General features: G+C 36.0%; 2 protein-coding genes and 1 long non-coding RNA gene across 4 annotated transcripts; 2 read left to right on the top strand and 1 right to left on the bottom strand.

The window, feature by feature from the left end:
- Positions 1 to 3,417: 3,417 nt before the first annotated feature.
- LOC130569696 (probable ATP-dependent RNA helicase DDX52) lies at positions 3,418 to 5,028 on the top strand. Its single transcript, XM_057359481.1, has 6 exons — positions 3,418 to 3,575; positions 3,763 to 3,853; positions 3,963 to 4,085; positions 4,241 to 4,391; positions 4,470 to 4,545; positions 4,842 to 5,028. The coding sequence occupies exons 1-6, from the start codon at positions 3,433 to 3,435 to the stop codon at positions 4,915 to 4,917; spliced, it is 660 nt and encodes a 219-aa protein (XP_057215464.1). The 5' UTR covers positions 3,418 to 3,432; the 3' UTR covers positions 4,918 to 5,028.
- Positions 5,029 to 6,940: 1,912 nt separating this feature from the next.
- LOC130569697 (uncharacterized) lies at positions 6,941 to 11,101 on the top strand. Of its 2 annotated transcripts, none has more exons than XR_008964874.1 (3): positions 6,941 to 9,451; positions 9,662 to 10,753; positions 10,840 to 11,101. It is a non-coding gene; the product is annotated as an uncharacterized LOC130569697 (long non-coding RNA). The 2 variants fall into 2 exon arrangements; XR_008964875.1 differs by having other exon boundaries at positions 6,948 to 9,451; positions 9,804 to 10,753.
- A 294-nt stretch (positions 11,102 to 11,395) lies between these two features.
- LOC130569698 (TNF receptor-associated factor 4-like) lies at positions 11,396 to 20,598 on the bottom strand. The gene is made up of 7 exons (XM_057359482.1): positions 20,261 to 20,598; positions 17,288 to 17,339; positions 16,578 to 16,682; positions 15,336 to 15,497; positions 14,259 to 14,420; positions 13,726 to 13,881; positions 11,396 to 13,041 (listed from the first exon to the last, which is right to left on the bottom strand). The coding sequence occupies exons 1-7, from the start codon at positions 20,401 to 20,403 to the stop codon at positions 12,385 to 12,387; spliced, it is 1,437 nt and encodes a 478-aa protein (XP_057215465.1). The 5' UTR covers positions 20,404 to 20,598; the 3' UTR covers positions 11,396 to 12,384.
- Positions 20,599 to 21,858: the final 1,260 nt, after the last annotated feature.

Genomic DNA, 21,858 nt, shown 5'->3' with positions numbered 1-21,858 from the left:
CTCGATAAAATGTTTTACAGCTTAACATTATCTGGAAAAGCATTTCAATTATAAAAATGACCAAATAATAAGAGAGCTTTTTAATGCATTTCAATGCTCATTGTCTAATTTTAAAAGATTGGTCATCTTGAGGCCCCCAAGATGTCAGCTGGGGCCCCCCTTTTGAGAACCACTGATCTACATGAATGTGGATTTTCTCAAGTATGGGAGGACAAATTCATTGCAGAAGAATACTGGGACATACTATTACACAAGAACATTCTTTTAAATCGCACACACATCAAAAACAACTCCTCACATTTAAAATTTTCTTTATTCAGTCTAGCGTCACTAAACTCTTTCTTTTCGCAATGAGTTGTGGGTAATATCAGATGTTAAGATTGGTAATGCGAATGAGTGTTAATGCTAGAGCTATTTACATCTAAGCCCTAGAGAAACACAAAAAAACTATTGTGCTAATTAATATAAGCCCTTTAATCTAGTGTGAACCAGTAAATGATATTGTCATATTACACTGCAAGTGAGAACTTTTGACCCAGACAAATGCAGTAAAACATGCAAACAACTGTCAGTTTATGCACATGAAGTTTCACGTGAAAACATAAACGTTTGAAAATGTACATTTTAGAAAAACAGAGTTTGCCTGGAAAGAAAGTTCAATGATACTGAATCGCATGAAAATGTCATGAACTGATGCTAACTTACATAAAATATCTGAGGGAACATGTTTGGACTTGATACATATTTGATGAAGCATAAAGGGTCTGGGTGGAGTCTTTGTGAACAGATTTAAGAGATGTCTCTGTAAACAGGTTTAATTTTTTTTCCTGACAGTGGCACTGCTTTATCTTGAGAACTTTAGTTGTGCTTTATTCAAATAATACGTAGTTATACCAATATGTAGTGTGTTAACTGTGCCGATTACGGCGATGGCATCCCTAAAACGAGTATTTTGGATTACCGTTGTTGTCTGGAATGAAGATGATGGTTCAGGAGAAAGTTCAGAGCACATGAAGATCTACAAGATGAACCAAAGTCAACAAGGACGTCAGATGTACTGTAAGACATGGACTCTTTCTCTCTTTCTATGAACATTCATTTATGGGAATAGTTGATTTTAATAGTTGATCATCTGGTCTCACGTTATTCATTTATGATGCAGTGTGCGCATGCGCCACATTTTCGCGCGAACACATTTTAGTCTCATTTCCGGGATATATTCCTGACCGTGTATCTAAAGCTTTTTAGAATATCCTTGTTTGTCATTTTTAGGTTTTAGATCTAGTAAGAGTTAGAAGATTCAGAATAGCTGGATTTCAGTATATCAACAGATTTTTATTGATCAGAACAGCAGATTTGTTTTGGCAAGATTCCGGCACACTATAACTGTTTACTGTATATGATTTAACAATCTCAGTTTTGATTTTCAAACATCTCGGTGATGGAAGCCATGGTATGTATTAAGCCGATAATATCTGGTATATACGTTTTTGTTTTAAATTTTTATTTGCAATAAAAAACAATTTGGAATTGTTACAGAATGTGACGGAGTCAGAAAAAAGAGAGAGCGGTACACAAAGGGATTTTGGAAATATCTGTACCCCTTCTGGAGTAAGTCCTGATTTTACATTAGTATTATATTATAAGTATTGGTTATATGAGTATTATATGCTCTGTTACATTATTAGATTACTTTGCTGTTATTAGTTATATTTGTATATGTATGCCCAGTTACATTATTAGGTTACCATATTATTATAGACTGTGTTGTTATAATTTTTAAGTCTGCCAGACTTCTGCCACTTTAGTTTGTTTTGTCAGTCTTCTTAAAATGAAATTCTGTTCAGTATGTGCCAGTGATTTTAATCACTTCTGTTTGTCAATGTTTTCAAGGTTTCTGTCCAATGTGTTGACAACCAGGAAGGTCAAGATGGTCAGATCATGTTTGACCTGCTGTCATATCGCATGCAAATTCCAGACGACACATTTGAGGAGAACAACACACCACTACAGTGTACTACACAGGTAATGTTAACACAACTGTGATGGCCAGAGCAGGATTACTCTGAATTGTTGGCTTTGCTCATTATGTAATTTCAATGTACTTTAGTTGTCAATCCAGTGTATGGAGAACCAGGAAGGCCTTCAAGGGCAAATTATGTTTGAAGATGTGTCATATCCCATGAATCTCCAACCTCTTGATGATCCGGACATTGATGATGAAGGCATTGAAATGAATATGGAAGAAATTTAGGACTTGAAAGTGCACTTTCGTCTGAATTAATGAAGAAGTGGACAACATTTAGGAGTTTCTATGAGGCACCGCTACTTTACTTAAAAATGAAGCAAATTGTATAATACCACATCAGTGTTCAAAGTTTTACTAGAAGCACAAACGGTTCATGAAGTTAAATGCCTAATGAAGGAAACATTTGTTTCAGTATTGAATGTTTCAGTGGAAGTGTGTTTACATACCAGCAACATTTCTGTATTCTTTGGAGCAGGAATACCATGTACATCCTTGTGTTTTCTCTAGTCTTGTGACAAGATTGTGACCTCTTCAGTTTTGATTTCAGATGTATAAACTGATTTTCACTGATGTGTTATGCAAGAGATAATGTCCAGGCAGCCGGTTGTTATCGCGGAAATAAGCCCCGACAGTGTGATCGGGACCCGACGTGAAGCGGAGTCCTCATGTGGCATTTTTCTCATGATACATGAGGTTATTAGTTTTCAGCGGTTGTTATAACAACCCTTGGAATTCCCAATCAGAATCAAGCATTCAAATGAGCCGTGTAATAACTGGGAATAACGAAACTGCAAATGTCGCGACTGGCCAATCAGAATCGAGCATTCCAACGAGCCGTGTAATAGTTTGTTATTCAAACTGGATCCGGACCACTCTTGGAGGTGTTTTGAAATACATCTCGGTTTGGATTTAAACCTTGTTGAGCGTCATTTTACAACAAGTGCGTCAGCAACCTGGAGATGATTTCTGATTTAAAGTCTCATATTTAACTGTGGTCTGGCCACATCTAAAAAAATGTTTTAAGTACTGATCTATATAAATGACTGGACTGCACATAGAACGCTAAACCAACAGCAGGCCACCAGAAGTGTTTGAGCCGCCATGTTGGTATGCCCAACTGGCATCATTGACTTACAGTCAAAATAATGATTATGTGCAGGATATTAGCGATGCATAAAAATCATTAAGGTGTGTATTGCAAACTGTTGTAATGGCAGAGGTGCAATTGTTAAGAAAATAAAGCTTCATGACAAACACAGTCAGCAATATTTCTTTATTGACCACATCCACTTCAGACTCCATCGCAAATATAAAATGATACATTTTAAGCATGTCAGGTGATTGTCATTTGTAGGCTATATATTCTTGAATCTCATGTTAGTTTCACCTGTATCCGAGACGTTATGTTAACTGCTGCAAAATATATCCTGGCCTGCTCTTCTCCTAAAATCCGCCGGGCTTTCTTCAGCGCCACCTTCGGCACAGATGTAGAGCAGTGGTGTCGACTGAACCTGGACAATCTCGTCTCTGTCAACATTGGACCCAGGTATCACAGCTTTCCTTGGATATGTATCATTGAACAGATTTTCATGTTTGTAAAGCACCTAACTCTGGTAAAATCACTTCAATGCATGATCTCTTATGGTTTCTTTGACAAAATATTAAACATTATGGTAATGGCCCAAAGAAGAAACATTTTTTCAGTTATAAAAGATTCTTTAACACATCCTCAGGAACACAGCAGCTGAGACAGTGGAGCAAGAGTTGCTGTTTGTGGGTTCAGAGAGTGGAAAAGTGCTGGCTATGAGAGACCTTATAAAGAAGGTCTGTGACATCACCACCTCACTGTCATTTCATGATGGAAATAATGTCATGAGTTTTCAGCTTTTTGTGAATGAATTGTGTCGTGACTTAATGTCTTTAAACCTATCAGGGCTTTCTGCCACCTGTGCTGGTGTTTGTTCAGTCTATCGATCGAGCCCGAGAGCTCTTCCATGAGCTGGTGTACGAGGGAATAAACGTTGACGTGATCCATGCAGAACGCACCCAACAGCAGGTAGATTGGGAGAGAAATAATGCAGATCACTAAATATGAGTAAAACCATAGTTAGAGTAAAAACTGTAGAGGTAAAATGGTAAATAAACAGAATTAAATTCACTTTTTGTAATCGCTCGGTTTGTTTTTCTGTCTCTTCATTTGATTTATTCTAGAGGGACAATGTTGTTACCAGTTTCCGTTCGGGGAAGATCTGGGTGTTGATCTGCACTGCTCTTCTGGCTCGAGGAATTGACTTCAAAGGCATCAACCTCGTCATCAACTACGACTTCCCAACTACTGCTGTCGAGTACATCCATCGGATTGGTTAGTTTACCAGCTGAGTAAAGATTGTGAATCACGTTGTGTCCTGTGATGCTAAGCTTGACACTTTGTGCTTTATAGGGCGCACGGGAAGAGCAGGACACAAAGGAAAAGCAATAACCTTCTTCACCGAGGACGACAAACCTCTCTTACGCAGGTAATAAAACTACAAGTCAAGTGCAGTTTTAGTGATTTTTTAAATGAAATATATAAAAATACATTTTGTAACACTTGAATCAGATCTTATATATCAATGAGTCATTGCATTTGTTGTTTGTTGTTATTTAAAGATAATTGTTTGGTATTTCAGAGAGGTGTCAATATTTATGGTCATGGAGTCAGTTGACTCAGAAATGTAATATTCAGACTTCTATAGTTCAGACTCATTTTCTGGCTTTATGGCAAATGAATGCTGATTCTGAGTCTTCTAATATCTGCTTTGTTTTGGTCCAGCATTGCCACAGTCATAAAACAGGCCGGATGTCCTGTGCCTGACTACATGCTCGGCTTCAAGAAAATCAAAAGGTGAAGCTTCTTTGTTACATAACTTGTGCTTTTTATATCACATTTCTTCAAGCACTTGTACTACTTTTCTTAACTTTGCAAAACATGAAAGACTCACTCAGGTCAAAGTGAAGCGACAGCTTGCGAAGAAACCACCCAGACGGTCGACTATTCGCACAACCCCTCGCATCCTCTTTCAGAAAAAAGTCAGCAAGGGGAAAAGGTTTGTTTTGTATGAGCGAGTTTGGTTGAATTAAAGGGCAGCATTGTATGTGTTTTTGACATCTGTCCTGCGTTCCAGTTCGGCTGTATTATGCCCGAAGAGTCTCAAAAAACACACACACACATTCAAGGCGATTCACACGTGAGTGACGATTTGCACATTCACATAACACGATAAACGTGTACATTTTAAACTTTCGAAATATTTGTGCACAGTCGTATGTTTGCGAAACGTACTTTATGAGAAAATAGTTTTGTTTGACGCACGTGAATTGCTTTTTGTAAATGTATATTTATACTTTGTGCACGTAAATTAGGTTTTATTCATGTGAAACTGTTTACGCATGTGTGTATCTTCTTTTACGCGTGAATAATTAATGAGACTAAAATCGCTCCATAGTGTGGTTACACGAGGTGTTTCAGGCAGGTCTGGGTGAGCATTCGCTTTTAGATAGAATGCATCTTTTGTTCCGACACTTTCATTTTTGAAATTTTACGTGTCTAATACATGCATGGGCAACTTATAACACACCAAACACACAGAAAAACACGTATTTGCACCATATGACCGCTTTAAATTTATAATTGAATGTAACCTGATGGCTAAAACAATTCATAATAAAATAAAAAAATATTTCTTTAGCGCTTTTCATAACATGGTGAGGCTTAAAGTCTGATTAAAAAATTGTATCTTTGTAAAGGAAAGGCAGTTTTTCCCATAACTGTGCGAACCAAGATTTTCTTGTTGTTTTCTTAGGTGTGGTCATACTATGGTGCTTGTTTTTTTGCTTTAACTGAATGTTAAGTCTAAAGTACTGTAGAAAATTATATCAAACGTTTCTGTCACAGCATCAAGTTCTTTGAGACTGTTCTAACGTGATGCATTTGAGACAAATCAGGGAGATTGCTGGTACGTTTTATTTATTTTGTTGCTTGTTCTGCGGTTTGATTGTAGTCTTTGACTCTGTATCAGGTGCATCTCTGTTTTTTAGCTGCAAATACAAGAAACACAGATTCAGTGCAATCATAATAAACACTTGTTGTATTCATGTTTAGGGGTCTCATATCGATGGACCAATGAGCTGAAGACACCAAACATTAACTTACCAAATACAGCTGACATAAGGTGTTCTGGAAAGGTCCAGTAACGCCTTGTAAATAAGGCAGGAGTCTGATGCCTAAACATATATTGTTTCTATAAACACTCGAGCACTTAAATAAATCTGAGAGAATCTGTTAAACTCACTGAGGTACAGGAGCTGATGCGGCGGGGGAGTTGTGTAAACATTTTTTGCCCACCGAATGTCTGATTTTGTGCAGAACCTGTTGAGAACAAATCAGAGTAGATAAATGACACAACTGATCATCTCATGATTGACATGAAAAATTAAACCAAAACGTAGGATTTTCAACAGTTTTGAAACAAAAGAGCTTTGAAACTGCTGGTCAGAGAGAACAAAATGTAACCCAACTCACCAACTGCTGGAGGTCATTTTAAAATCAATTTCCAGCGTTCCCCTATGTTTACGGCTTTGAGGGGTTGGGCTGGTGCGGTCTCTCTATTTTATTTGCGGCGGAGGTCCGGACATACTTAAAAATATACACATTTAATCAATTGAGCCCAGTTGAATATGTATATAAAAAGTTAACATCTAATGTTTTATCAAGCCATTTATTTTATATTCTGATAGCCACAGAATGTATGAAACATAGAAGGCACGAGAAAATGTGTTGTAGGCTCTGGTGCTAAAGCGAAGTCCCAGTGGTCTATTTTAATATTTAAAAAAGTACTGACAACAAACTGTAGCAACTGAAATGAATGTATCATGAGCAGAAGTACTTACAAAGTTACTAACAGCCTTTCCATAACATTTATACTAAAACATGATTCATTATGAAATGCTGATTATTAATGCTATTAATATTATTAAAATCATTAATGCTAAATGTAGCTTGTTGGACTTTTTAGGCAGTCCTGCATGTTCAAAAATTTGCACAGAGACGTTCTCCAAAATCGATTAGAAGTTTATTATCAGATGTAAAAAGGAGTAACAAAGCTTTGGGTTGTCAGACGATCTCCTCACTCCACCACAAGCCAACAACCCAAATTATTCAAAAACACCCATATTTATTCAGTATGTGACGTCGCTCGCATCTTCTGACTCCTCCTCTGCCTTTTAAGGAGTGCTGCTCCCTTTCCACCAATCACCGTGCACCACGTATATCTGCAAAACAACATCTTTGCATAACACATGTTTTACATCCTGTGGTCAGTCGCCAGTTTTGAGGAATGTTCTCTAGAGACCGTTTCTTTTGGGGAGTGGTCTCCTAGAGACAGTTTCTTGTGGCCGGACAACATACCAACATTCTTAACATTCTTTTAGTAAAAAGAAAACACTCAATCATCTAATGCTTTTAATTATGTAGCGTTGTTTCTTAATCCTATGATTCATTAAAACACATCACAACTCATGATTATACTTAAAACATATGCAGTGGATTGATTCATAACATTTCTTTTATATGTGACTCTTTGTGTGTGTGTGTGTGTGTGTGTGTGTGTGTGTGTGTGTGTGTGTGTGTGTGTTGATTTAGATAATGTATGGTTCCAACCCCCACTTATCCTGTCTCACTTCGTTTACCACAGTAACTTTCCACTGAGTAAAATAGAAAGCACATGACAAAAGCACACAGCTTAATGATTTAATGAAAGAAAACACTTATTGATTATATTGATAATTAAATCATACTTTTATCTGAAAAATATTCCCACAAGCTACAAGTCGTATGGTGTATAATCTGTCACAAATCTATATAGGACACAGTAAACTGGCTGACAGCTAAAAATACTTTATTAAACTACTGCTGCACTTTCGTGTACTTAAGCGTTACACTAAAAGCGTTCATTTTCTTTTCATTTTTTCAATTGATTTATTTTTGCGTCCATTTATTATTTCTTTTTTTTTCTTTTTAGATTATTTTATTTATCATTTCCTTTTATTTTTAGATTTATTTATTTATTTTTATATTTATTTATTATCGCATGTATTTATTTCCACTTTTATTTATTTATTCTTGAATTTATTCTTACTTTTCTGTGTCTTGTATGATAATTAGATGGGTTGGTCTTGCCTACTATTGATTCAGCGTAGATTGAAGCGTTTGATCGATTACTCTTGACTTGTTTTGGACTAACGTCACGTCACTCACTGATCGTTTGCTTCGTGTATAACGTTAAGCAACTATGGCGGGCGCACAATTAGCTAGAGAGTTACGGCATTTAGCCAATGAAGTCGATAACCATGCATCAAATGACTATGTGTCATTTAGATTAGATGCGCTTATTGATGTTTTATTACAGATTGACGGCGAGATAAATCGCACAAAATGTGTTGTCTTGTGGGAGACGAACTTTGGTTGCTCAAGTGTGCTGTAATCCAATCAGATAAACTTGATATTTCAGATCACGCATCACTGAAGTCTGGCCTCTAAGTCTAGGTATGAAAGTTCTTGTTTTAGTCTAAGTACTACAGTAGGTTTTGTCATGAGGGAAAATCACTACAGGCCTAATTGTGTTTAATAAACAGTTTGAAGCAATCAATGGTTAGTTTTTAATGAAACAATAAAACCCAACTTGCAAAACATACGTTTTTTAATGAATACAACCATATTCTAAAAAACAACAATTTTGGATTATGAGAAAGTATGGATTCCTCAGATGAGCTTCTGTACTCGAAAAAAAGAAATCCAGAGTGAAGCTACAAAATTGTGTATTGTCAGGCGTTCTATGAAGGGTTTTGACCAAGTAACTTGTGTATTAGAAAAACACACAAACAAACTCATAAAACGATTTAATTAACAGACATTTGTTAACATTGGTTTTTGTTAACCTTGGTTATCTCTTGTGTTATTGTGATTTTACATAATCCTATGAAAGGAACTGAGAATCATTTCCGTGGCCCTTGGAATTGCTTGCAGTTGCAGTCTGCATTGAGGTCATAAAATGGAAGCATGCGATGCTTTCTCTGTCATCAGTGGATGTTTTTGAGTCAGATCGTAAATGTCACACTGTAGGTTGCAGTGCAAGCAGAAATGCAACAACATTGCTTGATGTGGTTTAATTGATCTTGGTTTCAAAGTTTCATATCATGTCAAGAGACTTCACAGAGAATCCCTGTTACCGTTACACTCCAACAGACTTCTCTTGTGTTTCTCGTGCATTTATATCAATTTGGATTCTATTGATCATGTTTAGTACTGGAAAAGATAAAGATAAAAACCAAATGAAATGGATTACTGTTTTAAATCAAGAAAAGAAAACTGGAATTTATTTCTAGGTAAGCTAAATCAAGTAATTATGCTTTTTTTCTGCAATACAATTTAAAACTAAGACACAAATAATAAATATGATACGTTTTTAGTGGTGAAGTATAGGAATATGAATAGCATTTTTTTAAATTTGCTTGAACAGAATTGTACAATATATGACTCGCATAGTAGGAAAAATTACTTTATCTTTTTATTTGTTCTGTTGAACACTAACGAAGACATTTTGAAGAATGTAGGACAGCAAACAGTTCTGGGGCACTTTTGACTATCATTGTTTTTTTCCTACTATGGAAGTCAATGGGTGTTGAGATCTGTTTGGTTATAAGCATTCTTCCAAATATGTTTCCCTGTGTTCATCAGAACAAAGACATTTATACAGATTTGGAACAACTCGGAGGTGAGTAAATGATGACAGAATTTTCAATTTTGGCTGAAGTATCCCTTTAATGGGTTGTATCAATCTGAGGTGAGTGAATATATTATGCACATTTTCTATGTAATTTTTTTTTACCAACGGTTGGGTTTGTCCATATTTTAAGTGTACATTCACAGAACATGATTTTCTGTACAAACTATAAAACAGCTATCTTTGATTCAATTTCATTGTAATTTTTGGATGTAAACGTTTCTTAAAAATCATCTGGGTCATCAGATTTTCTTCTCTTATATACTCACGATTGCTGCCCGTTTCATGTTGATGAATTTAAACACAGATTCACACATGCCTTATTTTATCCAGAATATTGTGTGTAATGTTGTCAGACTCATTTAGGTACAAAGCCCACCTTTCAATTAGTTTGAAAGTTTTTACGGCATGTACAATCCTTTCAGATTTGTGTCGATCGATGTTGAAGCTCCTTGATCAAATGCACATGCGCTACCAAAAATGACCCGGATTGACTTGTTTCTTCCTGTTTTGGTTTTTGACTTCATTCATAATATACACCAAAATAATATACACGCATCACCAAGACACTTTGTGAAGGCAGCATTATTGTTCTTACAGCACTTCTTAAGTTAGAAAACTCAACACTTATCAGTATGGTAAGACAGAACAGACACGGAATGCTAACAATGAAACTTTTTTGAGTTGTAATATTGTGTTTACGTATAGTTTGAGTTTCTACTCATAGTAACAAAGTAATCTATCAAATAATGGTATAAAGTTTTGTTTCTTATCAAATAAGGGTACAACCTGCTGCAAATCAGTTGAAGAATCGGATTCTCGGGAGAAATATTTCCGACTTAGGGAAGACAATGAGGTTTACGACTCGATAGACATAACTTGTGGTTTACCCAATCAAGTTCAGGTATGACAGAGACATAATGGTTTTAACATAATGTATGAGGTTGTGTTCTATATGTATGAAATACGATCTGTAAACATTTTTTTCAGATTTCTGTCCAGTGTCAGGAGAACCCCGAGGGTAAAAATGGATTCGTAATATATGACATGGCGGCCTTTCCTGTTGCCAACTTCCTGTTACCTTCCAAAGCAAAAGATCATGCTAAAGATGAAGGATCAATATAAATGACTTACAAATGAAAACATTTTAAAATTATTACTATTTTAAATTATTATTATTGTTGTTGTTATTAACGTAATTAATTGTGTTTATTAATTTTAACTATTAATTAAAATAAAAATTAATTTATTTGACTTCAAATATTTGTGTCATCGGTTTCATTTCGTCTCGTTTTGTCTGTAGGGTTCACTTCCTTTTATGTGCTTTGTGCAATAAACCGAAATTTTAAGATTTTGCACACAAAATTCTACATCAAAATATGTTTTTCTTGAACAACATTCACACTTTCCATTTGCCAGACATGGGGGTGAATGTACTTTTCCGCAATGTCGCGATGAGTCAAAATTTACAAATGGTTAAAGGGGTCATATGGCGGAAGTATGTGTTTTTCTGTGTCTTTGGTGTGTTATAAGTTGCCCATGCATGTATTAGACACGTAAAATTGCACAAATTAAAGTGTGGGAACAAAAGATGCATTCTATCTAAAAGCGAATGCTCACCCAGACCTGCCTGAAACACCTCGTGTAACCACACCCCCACAAATCTACGTCAGTTCATGTTCTGATTTGACTAAGACCGCCCAAATGTATACGCAAGTAAGGTGGGCGTACCTGTCAGTACAATTGCTTTGGAACCTGATGTTCCAAATATGGTAAGAGGCGTTACATTTCCGTCACACGCTTGCAGTATTCGACCAATCACTACGCACTGGTTAACTGGCCAATCATAGCACACCTCGCTTTTCAGAGCCATGAGCTTTGTAAAAAATCTGCACGTTTCAGAGAGGCGGGGCAAAGAGGAGATACAAACATGCACGGTATGTGGAAAATACAGCGTTTTTTAAACTTTAAATCGTGTATACACATTGCAACAAATGCTAATATTCGTTTTAGCCCTGTCATATGCCACTTTAATGCTTCTACAACAGGCCTACAATTAAAAGCAATTCTGAAACATGGTTTTTAGTTTTGTATTGGGCTTTATTGTGCATTGAGCAGTTTCTGTCACAACCCTTTGCAACCCTGCTGCTATACGGCAGCAGTCTTTTATGCACCAGCCATCGAGATGAACAGTAATGTTAGCAAACACCTCTGTCCAGTTGGTTTGATGGTTGGTTAGACTTGAACATAGATTATAAGCATTATCATGAAAATGCATTCATGAAAAAACACACAGCAATTTTTTAAACAGTTCCTTTCTTTACTTAAAAATGTATTACAGAGAAGATACATGTAAATGTCAATGCAAATACACATTAAGTGACATTATCAGTACCAAACTATCCTTCATCTGTGGCAGATCACTGATGATATGGAAAAGTCAAAATGATGCAGAAATTGTCATCATCATTTCCAGAAAAAGCAAAAAGATGCATTTTACCTTTTTAAAGTATTCCAGAATAGCTTGAACCCCATTCAGTTCATTATTTTCCGGACCACGTCTATGGTGGCTTTAATGAAAATAGCGTTGTCTCTGATATAATTTCTTTTCTTCATCTCCTCGTGGGAGATGAACTTCGGGTAGCCGAACCCCAACATGCTTTCATCCAAACAGCCCCCACGAACGCTCCCCAGAGCTCCCGGCTGTGGCCTTTGGAAGTTTTTCCAGTTAGGATCCGGGCTGAAGGTCTCTGTGATGTGCTGGGGTTTGGTGAGCGCCGGGTCACTCTGATCCAGCAGCGAGAAGGCGACGCGGTACGGGAACGGCCACTCCAGCAGCCCGTCATACTCTCCCGGCAGAACTCGAATGTAGATGGACAGATATGAGCCCTCCCCACTACCGTTCCCATTGAGAAAGGCGGACAGTTGTAGACGGTATCCATAGTTATGGGAATAGAATGGGGGACTAAACAATTCCAAACTGCCATCAGTCTTGCTCTTGGTCTCCTGCAGTCGTTGGCTGTAGTTTGTGAGTTTCCATAGCAGGGTTCCATCCCGGCTCCCGGAGAGTTCCTCCACTCCACGCCGGAGTTCCCTGAGCTCCAGTCTCTGACGGTTCACCAGACCACACAGAAGAGACAAGTGGGTGTGTGTGGCCTCCTCAAGGTGTCGTGCCACTGCGGTTTTTGGGCACTGTGAGAGGGGAACGGAGACGAGATGGTCATAATAATACTGTGATTGATATTTATATTTTCAGACTTTAGTAAATATGGGAAAGCTTCGATTTTAGTTAAGTTAAGACTAAATTGTTTACACAGAAATTAATATTTTCTCAGCATTTATTTGCTCTCATGTCATTCCATGTCCCTATGTTTTTTTTCTTTCATGGAGAGAAATAAAGAAAGTTTACTGGCCATAAAATTACAAGTTAAAGGGGGATCTGGACTGCTTTTATATACCATTTTTATTTTTGGTTTACCTACCGTGTATTTCTAAGCAACACCTAAAAAGTATGAATGATCTATTTCAATGTTTTTTTTGTGTGAAATTCTCTGCTTGTGCTTTCTCTACAAAGCTACAAAAATCTACACATTTTTTTAAAACTAGGGCACAATGTACTATATTCATGAGCAATTTTCCAGACCTGTATTTTGAATTGTACAAATTGTCAGTAAAATGAACAGACCAGTTAAAATTAACTACCAGTATATTTTGTTTTTTTTACAGTATATATTTCTTTAAAATAAATGTAATGTAGTTGGCCAATTCAATAACATTCATATATTGTATGGTTTCAATTTAAGTAGGTCCCTAGTTCTTACACATTTAACATGATGGTATTAATCATGTCAATACATGACAAACTTGAGATCATACCTTATGTTTGCAGCCAGCCTCTTTAAATGGACAGATCACCATAGCACCGCTGCACCCTTCCTTTACATGAGCCATGAAGCTCTCTCGGGTGAGTCCAGGTGTGCCGCACCTGCTGGGGCACTGCACAGGGAACTGTGGACACTGTTGCTGATGATTCTGTGAATTACAGAAGAGAAGCAGGTCCCCTTACATGGAATTCATAGGTGAATGAATTAGGTGAATTGCCCTAAACGGACAAACTGCTCTATAGCGAGCGTTTCGGAAAAACGCTATCTCCTTCAGCAAAAACTTGACGACATCTTAGCACTGTGTCAGCCACCGTAGTGCTTCGAAAGGGAGGGGTAAGCGGTGGAATGAGCCATTGGTTGCAATTCACAACCTCACAGCTAGACGCCGATAAGTTTCATACACTGGACCTTTAAGAAATATGTGTTCCCGTAGCTTAAATGGCAGAGGATCACCAGTGTTGTTCCATGACAAAGAACACACAAACCCATTCAATCTGCCAAATGTAATGTAGGAGGAAGACTGACCTGAATGGTGTCATAGAGAAACTCTTTTCTGCAGTATCTGCAGGGCAGCTTGCGTTTGGGGCACTCGGACACGCTGTGCTGGGTCAACAGTCTACGCACCACACGTGCACCACATTTATTCTCACAGTATACACTTTCCTCTGGACAAGCATCCTGATGACTCTGTATGAGCACAGACAGATGGTACATAATATTTATAAATATTATAAATAAAAATGGAAAACTGTGGGTAATACGCTAAAAGTAATTCATGTTATGGCATTAGATTACTGTTTTCAATTAAGTTAGCATTGTACTTACGTTCACAACAATATCAGAGCTGTTTTACTGATTATTTTACTTACTGACAAATCAGTTAAAAATTCTTTGTTTTGAGAACAAATCTGAACCCAAAAATGAACCTGACAAACCTGAGAAAAACATTCTTTTGGGATGTCCTATTTTGTAAAAAGGCTATTAAAATACAGTAAATAAAGTTTTCTGTTGTAATGTATATTTATAACTATCTGTGTATAAAACAAAAAGTCAAAGGAACATACCCATTTAGATAAACGTGTTTATTTACTAAATGATATAAAAATGTAAATGCAAAAAGTTTGTTTTTGTGATGGTTATGTTTAGGGTTGTGGTTAGGGGATAGAAAATGCCATTAGGTCTGTATAAAATCAACAGAAGTATATGGCCAGTCCCTAAAAAGATACTAAATCAAACCTATGTGTGATGGGTATTATTGTTGTGCTACAGAGTGTGTGTGTCATTCTCATCAATCACCTACAGAGGGCGACACGCTCTCTTTTTGAGGCCTGTGCATTTAAAATTCAAAATAAAGTGTTTAAGAGGAATCTAGTTCTGGTTAAAATAAAAACAGGTTACACCTCTTAACAGCTATCCAAGCGTGTTTTTATTATTTTGATTGACCCCAACATATTAAGCAGTAAGTGTTAGATGCAATGATTATCAAAGCGTGTGACAGACAAGTAATTGATTCTCAAACACCAGACTAAAACATAAAGGATGAGAGTAAGTAAATAATCAAGTGCTCATTAAATCATGTAAATTCCTGTGGTATTGGCTGACCTCATATGCCTCGCCGGTAAACTCTTCAGTGCAGTGATCACAGTGCAGTTTTCTCTTAGCGCAATCGTGCTGCAGATGCTCGGGCAGTTCTCGTCTCAGCAACTTCAAAGAGCATCGGTTCGGACACGGCACCACGTTAAACTCACACACGGACAAATGGGCCTGTAATGTATTGTAATTATTGTAATTTTATATACCAGTATAAGTGGACATTTTTATCAGGACCCTGACCATTTCTTTTTAGTTACAGGATCCTGTCACCTGTGTTTTCTTTCAGGTTCTGGTTTTGTGATTCTCGCCCATAAAGATGAACATACAGCTGTTGAAAAAATTAGGAGACCATTTCAAAGACCATTTTCAGTTTTTCTGAATTTACTATTGATGTATGTGTTTAGGTAAAATAATTAATTTTATTTCTAATTTGCGAACTACTAACAGTATTTCTCTCAAATGTAAAATACATACAGTAGTGTGTCTATTTTCATTTATTTGCAGAAAATAAACACTGGAGAAATAACAAAATCAGTATAACAGAAAAGATGCTCTCTGATGCTCTGTAATACTGCAAAGAAAACAAGTTCATATTTACTTTTAAGCAATACAACTAGAGCTGTCAAACGATTAATCGCGATTAATCGCATCCAGAATAAAAGTTTGTGTTTACATAATATGTGTCCGTGTATTGTGCATATTAATTTGTATTTATAAATACAAAAACATACACATTAATGTATATATATTTGATATTTGATAATTTTGAGATGTATTATTTATATTTACCAATAACTTAAATTACATATAAAAGTTTATTATTTTTTATATTTTTTATTTTTCTTAAATATATGCATGTATGTGTATGTGATTATAAACACAACGTTAATATGCAGAGTACACAGACATATATTATGTAAACACAAACTTTTATTCTGGATGCGATTAATCGCGATTAATCGTTTGACAGCCCTAAATACAACAGTAATATTTGTAAAAAAATTTGGAAAAGTTGGAAAAAAGATTTATGTGATAACCTTGAATTTAGTTTTATGTGTCTTGTCATGCTCAGTCTTTCGCATTGCTGTTGGATGACTTTATGTCACTCCTGAGGTTTGAATTTGTTGAAATTCAACAGACACTGGACATAAATGGTCACAATACATCTAGAAATGCTGCTCAAATGAAAATTTGGAATGGTCTCTTAATTTTTTCTGCGACTGTATATGTTTGTGTGTGTGATTTCCTCACCTGGAGCAGCTTGTTCTGTGCGGCCCAGCGGCAGCCCTCCTCACTGTGAATGCAGCGGATGGGCAGAGAGAGAATCTGCTGTTCCAGCTCCATGTCTGGAAAAATCTAAAGTAAGAATCCCACATTAATGAATGTTTGCGTATGAACCTTAAAAACACACCAGTCACAGCAATGTCTATATTTAAAAAACAGGTAAAAAAGACACCTGTTACACCTGACCAACCCCAACTGACTCTAAACATGGCTTATAGACTACACTTAATGTTGGCTCATTGACAAAATAATAAATACGCTCTCATGTGGGAGTCGCTTTGGATAAAGGTGTCTTCTAAATGAATAAATCTAAATAGCATCCAATACCTTAAGCAATCACAAACAATAAACAGTAAAGCAATTTGCATAGATGTCTTAAAGTTACATTAAAAACAGTTTAATGCAAAAGAGTGCGAGAGAGGTTAAACTGTGGTTACTTTGGTGCAGTACAGCATGACTAACATAATGTGGACCACACTGAAATGTCTTCATTCAATCTGTGAGGAGGGTGATGTCAATCCAAATATGATGCAGCAAAACAACAAACACATACCAACATGACATAGCAACAAAGCAAAGAAGCTTGGATGAGGTATATGAAATTTTAGAAGAGGTTTAGTGAAACTGCTTGCAGTTCTGTGAGGTTTACAGTATAAGATTTATAATAGCGCACTCACTTTGGCATAATCCAGTGGCAGATGGTCCTCTGGGCACTTGAACACTCCTTCACTATTGATATTCAACAGAAAAAAAACAATTTCCGATTATAAATAATTCACATGGATTCACACAAATCATTGTTGCATGAGCCATTCAATAAAGAAGCATCATAGTTGATGTAGTTGACATTCATGTTACACTTCGGTTAACTTTCTAGTCCAAACAATAACACTTCACGTGTGGAAATACCTTCCTTACTGATGTTCATACAAGAAGAACAAAGACTTCTAAACGTACCTAAAGCCGACAGACCACAATCTAAGAGATATTTACTTTTTGCACATCTACGCTCTTATTCATAACGGAACGCAGCAGTCACATGAACGTGTTAGAACTTCATTTATTTGATTCATGTCTGTACATTATAGTTTGTGGGTTGAAAAGCAGTTCAGAAATGATGCTCCACCGTTATAAATCACGTCTGAACGGTCTTTACAGAAACGTCAGGGAGAAAATCTCACAATCACCTCCCACACCAGAAATTGACATCTTGAGTGTATCGTCCATCTGGGATGGTGACGTCCCACGGCACACGTGATGTGAAGAATCAGTACAAACGTCACATCACTGGAATATTAATAAAGCTGTGATGTTTACAGTACATGTGACACACATCACAACATTTTTAAGAAAGCTTTAGGAGTCTGCATTCTTCACAGAGTAAAAAATATGGCTGAATTTCTAAGACAATAATGATGTGTAATCATTTTGTCATTTCTACAGTAGATTTACTCATGAATGCACCTGACAATTTTATTAAAAAGGGGCTAAAACCCTTCTTTTTCAACATTAGCATCAGCATCTAAGGAGGTTTCTGTATAAATATTGAATAATTGATTCAAACTTTTTAACCTCTAATTTACTGTAGCTTGAAAAGCACATTGGAGAAGGCTGTCAATCACTACAATGATAACATCTAAGAACAATAAGCGCAGTTGTTTGTTAAAAACACAACATTTTGTTTTGTTATTAGACTTCATACATTAGCCTGTAGATGGCTGGAATGCCAAGAATGCCCACAACTGGGTTTATTAAATAAACTGACTCACTGCATGCCTCCTGTCCACACCACATCAGCTATTTTAAATGTAGATTTCTTTATCATTATATTGTCATCTCATCCCATTTGCAGTTGGCACAATTTTAATGTAATAAATCTTCACAGTTAAATGAGAAAAAGATGAGTATTTCTAATAAAAAAAGACCTGCAAAAAATATATAGGTGAATAAAAGGCAAACATATTTGCAAGCATATATAATTCCCTGTCAATTAATGACATGATAATTTCAGCATCTAAATCCAATCAAAATGTGTCTTAAAATGTTTCTGAAACTTCTTCTATTTCACCAGAAAACAATTCTGGTGAAATACAGAAAAAAGTATTTTGTGTCACTGAAATCTCTGACATCCTGTTCAGCCTGTTTGGTTGTTCATGTGAAAGGACCAATTACGTAATATTTTAATTTTCACATACTTTGTACAAGAGAACATACAATAAGAACAATTATGTTTATTAATTTTTTTAAAACACATAAAAATCCTAATAATTCAGACAATAACATACATCTTTTTTATGACGTGATTTTAATTTTTCATCATTAACAATCACAGGCCACTATTAGCTCTAAATATATGATACATTTTTACACAATAAATTCAGATTTGTTTTAATCCACAACCCGATTAAGGTTCTGATAGATGTTTTGATGAAAGTTTTAAATGTAGAAGACTGATGTAAATGCACTGTATACTACAAATGGCTTGACCTTCTTTTGCTATGTGGAAATGTATCTATCCAAAGTACACCAGTCAAAGGATGTTTTTGGCCGGACAATTTAACTTTCTAAAATGAATAAAAACACATAGACCTATAATTTTACATATTATCTGATTATGTACATATTTATAACCTTGTCAAAATATTAAGATGGGCATGCACACGTAGGCTATTCAATGTGTGAGGAATTTTTTTTATTAGTTTTAACTAGATGATTTCACCACTTTTAGTCATTAAATCAAATATTATGTCGAAAATAGTTTTTCAAAACACAAGATTATTATTGTATGCGCATATGCGCATATTGTGGTCACACTTCAAATTACAGTATGAAACCTGTTACTAGAGATAATTAGCATACTAATACTAGCCTACTAATAGTAGCAGTAAAACCTGCATTAAACAATTAAAGATACATTAAAGGTTCAACATAATAACACATTAACTAAGTAGGTATATGGGTCATTCCACGAAATCGGTGCCTTTTCAACTTTGGAAAATTAAAATATAAAGCAAGTTTAATGTCTTTTTTCTTAATGTCCATACAATGAACACATCTTAAAATGTCATGAAATTGTGTTGTGTCATCTCAGGCTCTTTAATTTTATGACTTTTTATTTGCCTCATGTTTGAATTTTTTTGTCATCCCTGTTACAGACACAAGTCGTACTGTATTTTTCAATAGAGCTATGTAATAGTTGTTATATATACATGTAGTGTTTTTGTCCCTCTTTTCACTGGGATTGTTTTTAATTATGGATTTCTTATTTCAGTCTTATGTCATTCGGATATAACCAAAAACATCCTAATTTTTAAAAGGTGAACACATGTCAATTAAGAAAAATATAGTTTTTTTACAAGAGAAATATGAAAAGAATGGCTTTGTTTAAAATACCATATAGTTAAGGTTACAATGGAAAAACCTGGAAGGCCATTTCAAATATCATCTTTATATTTTAATGAAATTAATGATAGCAACAACTACTCACAGAAACACTAATAAAATGTATTGGTAATTGTCCCACTTTACTCCAATTCACTCTCAATTACTTTGCATTATAAACGCAAAACTTTAGATTTTATTGATTTGTTTCGCCCACACGTTCGCTTTCATTTCACATTTGTATTGTAGCCTATTTTAAAGAGCATTACCTGAGATACTCCTGCAGACAGGTGTCACAGAATCTGTGACCGCAGGTGGACACCTGAACAGGTTCCCTCATCGGCTTATTACACAAAGGGCAATAAAATCTCCTCCTCGGTCGATCCAGAAACTTTAAATCTAAACCTGGCATAATGCGTGTATAGATACCAGCTTCAGTTGACTTAAAAAAGAGCCGACCTTTATCGTATTGCGTCAAAACTGAAGAGAGACGACCCGAGTCGAGAGTCGATTTATTTGTTACTTTTTTAACGACACGAATTCGGCAAAACAATGGACTTATCACGACATTTCCGTCTTCAGTAAGGTAACGCGAGTGGAAGGAAATGTTTACTCGTGCACCTGTCTGTCTTCCCTTCTGCCCGCCCACTGGAGAGAAAAAGGGAGGGGCTTAACGTAAGCGTTGGATTTAATATTTAATGGCTCTATGGGAAACGGAATGTAAAAGCGTTGCGCACACAATAATGGCACAACAGAATAATTGACAATAAAAATAAAAAGATGAATACACGACATTGTGTGACCCTTTAACCCACTTTGCAGTGTTAACAGATAGCACAAATTCACTATTATGTTGACATGACACCTTAACACCTCCCCAGGGGTTCTCATTATTCAAAAGGTAAAGCTTGTCAGGTAAGTATTCATTCTTCGGTGTTGTTGATTCACAAAACACAATCAATACAGTGCCAGTGTGTAAAATCACCTTAGACAACATAGAGTGGATTTGATCACAGTACATTGAATCATAAGAACTGATTTTTGTGTTTTCTGTAGTGCATAAATGTAACAACTTTAGACAGTTTCATCGAAACAAGTTTGATCCTGCAGAACCAGTTTGACTTCCTCATTCCACACGGGAATAGTTATGTTGACCTTCTTGTGTAAATCCAGGCAGCATAAAGTACACAGCGTCCAAAGCATACCTGAGCGCATAGCATAGACTTACTGTAATAAGTTTACTGCACTTATCTGTAATGATGCTGTGAAGATCACGTGTCTTTTGTCCAGCACCTATTTGGGGATGAGTAACTAAAAAATTCATGATAATTGTATAAAGATGTGTGGCATTAAAAATGATTCTTCAAATAAGTGTCAGTGTGTCAGGGGTAAACACTGCCTTTAAAGGAACAGTTCAACCAAAAATGAAAATTCTGTCATCATTCACTCACCTTCGAGTTGTTCCAAATCTGTACACATTTATTTGTTCTGATGAACACAAGAATACTTGTAACCAAACAGTTCTTCGCCACCATTGACTACCATAGTAGGAAAATGACAATGGTAGTCAAAAGTGCCCCAGAACTGTTTGCTGTCCTACATTCGTCAAAATATCTGATTTTGTGTTCAACAGAACAAAAACATTTATAAAGCAAATATTCCTACTATGGTAGTCAATGATGGCCAATAACTGTTTGATACAAGCATTCTTCCAAATATCTTTCTCTGTGTTCATCAGAACAAAGACATTTTTTATACAGATTTGGAACAACTTGAGGGTGAGTAAATGAAGAATTTAAATTTTTGGGTGAACTGTTCCTTTAAGAGATGTCAAACAGGAGTCAATGTGGTTTAATCACACATTTGT

Source organism: Triplophysa rosa, linkage group LG19 (assembly GCF_024868665.1).
Source record: "Triplophysa rosa linkage group LG19, Trosa_1v2, whole genome shotgun sequence".
NCBI classification, from domain to species: Eukaryota; Metazoa; Chordata; class Actinopteri; order Cypriniformes; family Nemacheilidae; genus Triplophysa; species Triplophysa rosa.
This window is presented reverse-complemented; position numbering and strand designations above follow the sequence as displayed.